The sequence below is a fragment of the Taurulus bubalis genome, assembly GCF_910589615.1.
Source record: "Taurulus bubalis genome assembly, chromosome: 19".
Classification (NCBI taxonomy): domain Eukaryota; kingdom Metazoa; phylum Chordata; class Actinopteri; order Perciformes; family Cottidae; genus Taurulus; species Taurulus bubalis.
The window spans coordinates 21450100-21456045 of NC_136607.1; the positions used below are offsets into that span (position 1 = coordinate 21450100).

The following is a 5946-nucleotide window of genomic DNA, read 5'->3' on the forward strand; positions in this document are numbered from 1 at the left end:
GACCTTGTGTGTGTGTGTGTGTGTGTGTGTGTGTGTGTGTATTGGATCTCAGGTGGAGCTGGTCCAGATGTTGGTGGACGGGGTCAACCACCTGATCGAGTTTGAGAAGAAGCTGGAGAGAGGACAGGACTTCAAGGTCCCGGCTCCCGTCACTCAGTTCAGGAAGTAAACGCTGGAAACCTCCGAGTCCCAAACCTCCGAGTCCCAAACCTCCGAGTCCCAAACCTCCCAGCGACGCCTCCGTTCCTCCGACAGAGGCGGAGCTGATCGTAGACGTGAACCACAGTGAGGGGAGAACTCTACCTCAAGCTTAAGGTCCTCAGTAACCTGACTTCAATAAAGCCACCGTATGAAAACTCTTTGCTGCGTTGTCTTTGTGAACGCTGATGCTAATGCTAATGCTGAAGCTAACACTAACACACATTTACCACTTGCATGTAAACTCATGTTTATAAAGGATCTTATACTCTATGTAGTCACTGTTTAAGCTCTAGAAGCAGTTTGTATAATGTATAACTCTTTTTGTACAAATTTATACTTTACTATTTCGTGCGGTTTTATACTTAAATGTACTTTGTTGGCAGGATGTTTACTTTATTACAACACGTGGGCTTACTGCACATACTCATTGCCCCACAATGCATTGCAGCTGCGTGGCACTGCAACTTAAATTAAAGTTTCAAGATGTTTTCAGGACTGAAATGGCCATTTAGATTCTCAACATGAGGTCAGTTTATTTAAATAAAAGGTCAAATCATAATTTGCTGTAATACTGGCTGACTGTCGTACGTTAGTATGTATTCTAAAAGACGAACAAATAATAATAATGGTGACTTTAAATATTATTTTGACGTTATCGTGTCATACTTTGAAGCAAAAACCCTCAATAAGTGGGTACAAAATGGAAAAACTAAAAGAAACGAGGCCAATAAACACAACACAGTTTGGTTAAGCATCCATCACAAATCTTTATTCAGAATTGACCTTCTGACCTCCGCTCAGCTGGATGACCTTCATGTGTAAAAGCTGTTTACTGATGGAGAGGAAACCGTTTGACTGCCGCTCTGCAGCCAGCGCTGAGGCTCAGACTGAGCAGAGGACACGTCACCGTGGAGACGAGTCAACAACAACAACAACAACAAAGAGAAAGTTATTTTAAAGCTACAGAACTGAGCAGCTTTTAAACATGTAAAAGAAAACTGAGTGAACCGAGTCTGACGTCCAGCAGTTAGTCCGCACCGCCGCTAACGTCTGAAAACACTAAAACATCTCAACCGGTGAATCGTTGTTCACAAAACGCTTCGTGTGTGATCTCTCAAAGTACAGTGCATCTTAAAGTAGTAAAAGGTCAACAAAGTAAACAGATACAAAAAACAACTTTAGATTAGCGGTGCATTTCTTGTTAACTCTTGAAAACACAGCGTAAAAAACAAACAGCGAACAGGTCGAATGAGCGAATCATTAAAGTGAAAATAACGAACATTTAAGTAAGCAGAACAGCTTTTTATTTATTTTAAATCATTTCTGATGTTTTACTTTCCATAATGACACCTCCGACTATGTTCTCATTGTATTCTTTTTCTAAAAAGTAAATCAGTAGAAAGAAGAAATAAAAAAACAACCGAAGGGTGACACCTAGAGGCCGGAGCCCGTCACTACACCGAGAAGTCCTGCTCTTTCTTTTTGTTTTGTTTTGGGCAAAGTGAAACTAACACAAGCCTCTCTGAGGAGGCGCAGAGAGGAGAAACAAGCAGGAATGCAGAACGGGGCGGTGGTGGTCAGGGGCTCTTTGACCAGAGGAGGGGTCAGCCAGTGGAGCCTCGGGCGCCGGCCGGGCCTCAGTCGGTGGGTCGCTTCTCGCTGTGTTTCCTCGTGAACTCCTCGGCGTTCTTCATGAACTTGGCTCGGTCTTTGCTGTACTCCTCTGCCAGGTCGGCCCTGAGCGGGTGCTCCGGCTGGGGGCTGTTCACCAGAGCGATGAGCGTGGCGATCACTGGGGAGATGAAATGTTCATATTAAAGTGTTTAGAATTATCATACCTGTGGGACCTTTCTGTTTTTATTGGATTGTGTCACCATTGTAGGTTAGAATCATTATTCAGATCCTTTATTTAAGGGAAAGTACTAATAGCACACTGGGGAAATACTCCGAATAGAAAAGTAAAAGTATCGATCGATCGGTGAAATGTTTCTGGATTCATATTATCTGGAGAGATGAGAGGTTTTACCTGAAAAGGAAAGGGATACGATAGATCATTAATGATTATTATCATTTATAAACTCAAGAATGTTTTGCATTGTATGACATGCTAGATGAGTTTCCAGTGAGCTAGTAATGAGTTTGCAGTCGTAAACATGACTGTATGTAAAATTATAAATAACCTCCAATCCTACACGTCATCAAAATAAAAGCCCATCGCGAGCTGAAGGCCACCGTCGGTCTGTTAGAACCATCAGAGAGCCGCTCTATCTCCCGCGCTGTCCCTTTAAGAGGAGCCTCACCCTTCTCCGTCTTCGTGGCCGGCTTCCAGTTCTCCACGCTGATGATGGGCAGGCAGACCTGGCCCTTCTCGTCGATGTTGGGGTGGTAGATCTTCGTCTTGAAGGTGACCTTCGGGGGCTTGAAGGGATACTCGGCGGGGAAGATGAGCTCGATCCGAAACGCTCCTTTGTCATACGGAGGACAATCCTGTGGGGGAGGAGAGGTTTAATGAAACGTTCGGCTGACGGGAACGCCGGCTGTGTTCATGAGTCGATACTCACAGGAACCAGGAGCCCTTGCCAGTTCAGAAGGTTCGATTCATCCACTTGAATGCTGCTGAAAGACTTTACTCCATTTTTGCGGATTTCTTCGAGCTCCTGAAACGAAACAAGCGATTCAAAAATGGAATTTAAAGTTTGTGTGTGTGTGTGTGTGTGTGTTCATGAAAATCAGGCCGGTAGTTTTGCTGACCAACAGACAAACAAAGCGTCCCAAAAGCATGACCTCCTTGGAGATAATGTGTTTAATAATGTAGCACAGGGTTGTTTTGTTTACTACTTATTTATACTTCAAGTTGTTCTACTAGCATCTATATTTTTGGGTGATTTACATTATTTTCTTTCCTTAAACATGCTGCAACATTAAAGTAGGAAACGTTCTTTTCAGGCAGTGGTCTGGTCGTCCACAACACACACATGTTACCATCTCATGATGGTAGTGACCTGTCAATCACCTTGTAGCCCCGCCCTAAAGAACAACCTGCTTTATGGTCTGTTTGACTACTATTTGGGTAAATGATCATCGAAATACTTCTTTGACCACCGATAAAAAAACAATACAATATTTTGTGTTCTACTTCCTGTCAGCTGATACTTCTTCTTTGCTTAGCTGGGTTGTAAAACTAGATCGTCATCAGGAAGTAACCGGGCGCGTCATACAGGGGAACTCTGGATTTAGATGCTTTGTTGAATGAGACACGAGTCACAACGAAACCTGAAGTAAAGACTGTAGAGACGAGCAAAACAGAAAGTAATACCACACTGTGAAAGTACTCTAAGTAAAAGACCTGATTTACCTCTGAGGGTGTAGTACAGTAAAAAGTACTATATATACACCTCTAAGATGTAACACAGTATAAAGTACAGTATTTACCTCTGAAGTGTAGTACACTAGAAAGTACATTATCTACACCTGACATGTAGGACAGTAAAAAAGACAATATCTGTGGAGAAGTATAAAGTAAAAGGTACAAGTACCTTGAATTTGTGCTCACAACACTTGAGTAAATGTACTTAATTAGATGACACGACTGGTTTTTATTTATTATTTATTTATTAAAACAGTTTATTAACATTTAGCACAACGCATGTGACTCTTGTCTGGTATCATTTCACATTCACGTGTATTATTGTCATCATCATCATTATTATTATTATTATTATCATCATCCTCCTCCTCCTCTTGGATGATGTTGTTACCGAGCTGTGACGTCACGCCCAGCCCCAGAAGCCTCCATGTTTTCTCCCCGCAGCGCTTCTACGGTGACAGCGCGTAAAACAAACCGCCACCGGATCTCACCGGGACGCCGCGCGACAGCAAGCGGCCCCCATTCACAAAGCGACGGCCCGACAAGTCACGCGACCGCCCGCGAAGTGGCGTAAATCACAATGACTCGGCGGAGTATATTTCTTACCTTTTTAATTCTCCTGTTCATTGTCGTGCCGATGTTGTCTTCCTCTTCTTCTTCTTCTTCTTCTTCTTCTTCTTCTTCTGCTACTGCTTCTTCTGGTGCGTCTTCTTCTTCTTCTTTTTCCTGTTTCTTTCGGTTCCTGCTCGACTTCTTTTGATGTAGGTTTCGAGCGGCTCAAACATGGCGCCCCGGTGTTTTACCGCCACCCAGCGGCCTGGAGTGCAAAGGTCAGACTCGGGTGGAGTTTCTTTTATTTGTATAGTTATAATAATAATAACAATAATAATAATGATACAAGTAATAAGCATGATTATAACAATATTAACGATAATATTTTACAATACAATATTATGTTATAATAATCATTATATTAACGATACAAATATAATAACAATATCATAATAATAATACATATATTAACAATACTACTTCAACTCTTCATAATAATAATAACGATAATATTATAAAACTAAAAAAATATATTATATAATAATAATTATATAATAATACAAACAATTATGAACATAATCGTAACAATAATAATGAATAACAATACAATATCATGTTATAATAATGATGATACACATATCATAAAAATATACTAATATGATGATAGTAATAATACTTCTAATAATGATGCTTATAAGAGATCTATATACAGGTGTCCATTTCAGAGCTACCAACTGTCACGGTTTCGCCGTGTGACACACGCTTTTGCATGTTTTCACACGCACTCACGCCACACAACCAATTTCTCACGGCAAAAAAAAATTCTGATTTTGGGCCGAGGCGCGTTCGTTCCTTTTCAAACTCCCGACGATAGATGGCGCTAAGGAGCGCATCTGTAAACCTATTCGCTGCATAGACATCCTATTTACCCCAAAGAGTCCCGAAGATAGCAACAGAAGAAGATTTTCAAACAGACACAACCGCGGGAGAAACTCAGGAGGAGCAGAGACTAAGGCAGACCTGGGCATCTGACGGCCCGCGGCTCTCCCAGTCCGGCCCGCGTGACGTCAATCAAAAATGAAAAATAAATAAATAAGGTGCACGCCATGAATGCAATACAAACGGCACTGCTTTTACTTTGAAGGCGATTTATTTATGTGTGCGCGCACACGCGCGCGCCTCCCAAGGAGCCTCGCGCTGCAGCCTCCGCCTCCAGATTGAACATTAATCGCGCAAAGCCGCCGCGGATCTGACCTGCGGTCTGATCCACTATGGCAGAGCACTTTAAGTCAGGATCTTCACTCTTCTCTCAAAGAGGAGAACGTTCCTCATGAGGAAAGATGCTCAGAAGATGTTGGTTCTCTTTGGATCTACCGACATGAGAACAAACCTTCTAGTGATGAAGTTCAACAGATCAGATCCTCTCTCTGATACCTGTCAGCTGTCCTTCATCTCCACCTCATTCAACCACACTTCCTGCTCTTGTTCAAGCAACACAGACTGGACTAAGTAAGAACAACTAAACTGGAAAACATCAAAAGCACTGATTGCTTTTGTTTGAAGTTAATAAATTGCTGGTCTTTAACATACATATTTAAGGTACGGTTTACATTTTGTTAACTTATTTTCATAGCCTTATTGTAACATGTATTCTTACCAGTAGCAGCTCAAAACAATATAATTTACAGTTTTTTAATAAAGTAATAACATTCATATTGAGTTAATTGAATTAAGTTCAGACTATTGGTTCGGCCCTCCACAACGGTCCACATTTCTCATGTGGCCCCTTGGGAAATGAATTGCCCACCCCTGGACTAAGGTATGTT

At 41.7% G+C, this 5946-nt stretch overlaps 2 protein-coding genes across 3 annotated transcripts in view; one reads left to right on the top strand and one right to left on the bottom strand.

Annotated features, from left to right (window-relative positions):
* Positions 1-359, top strand: part of LOC306751539 (creatine kinase S-type, mitochondrial-like) — a 12504-nt gene extending 12145 nt beyond the window's left edge. For both annotated transcript variants that reach the window (XM_079235126.1, XM_079235125.1), the window contains exon 10: positions 53-359. In XM_079235126.1, the coding sequence (XP_079091252.1) occupies positions 53-169 (117 nt within the window). In that variant the 3' untranslated portion in view covers positions 170-359. The remainder of the gene's footprint in view (positions 1-52) is intronic.
* A 595-nt stretch (positions 360-954) lies between these two features.
* LOC306751381 (ubiquitin-conjugating enzyme E2 L3-like) lies at positions 955-4309 on the bottom strand. Its single transcript, XM_079234947.1, has 4 exons — positions 4175-4309; positions 2763-2858; positions 2502-2688; positions 955-1993 (listed from the first exon to the last, which is right to left on the bottom strand). Exons 1-4 carry the CDS (start codon positions 4193-4195, stop codon positions 1839-1841), a joined length of 459 nt encoding a protein of 152 aa, XP_079091073.1. The 5' UTR covers positions 4196-4309; the 3' UTR covers positions 955-1838.
* Positions 4310-5946: the final 1637 nt, after the last annotated feature.

Coding starts and splice junctions, on each gene's coding strand:
- LOC306751381 (XM_079234947.1), bottom strand. CDS start 4,195: ATGAACAGGAGAATTAAAAAG. Junction 2,859..4,174: donor TGAACAGGAGAATTAAAAAG/GTAAGAAATATA, acceptor GTTTCGTTTCAG/GAGCTCGAAGAAATCCGCAA. Junction 2,689..2,762: donor GGCAAGGGCTCCTGGTTCCT/GTGAGTATCGAC, acceptor CCTCCCCCACAG/GATTGTCCTCCGTATGACAA.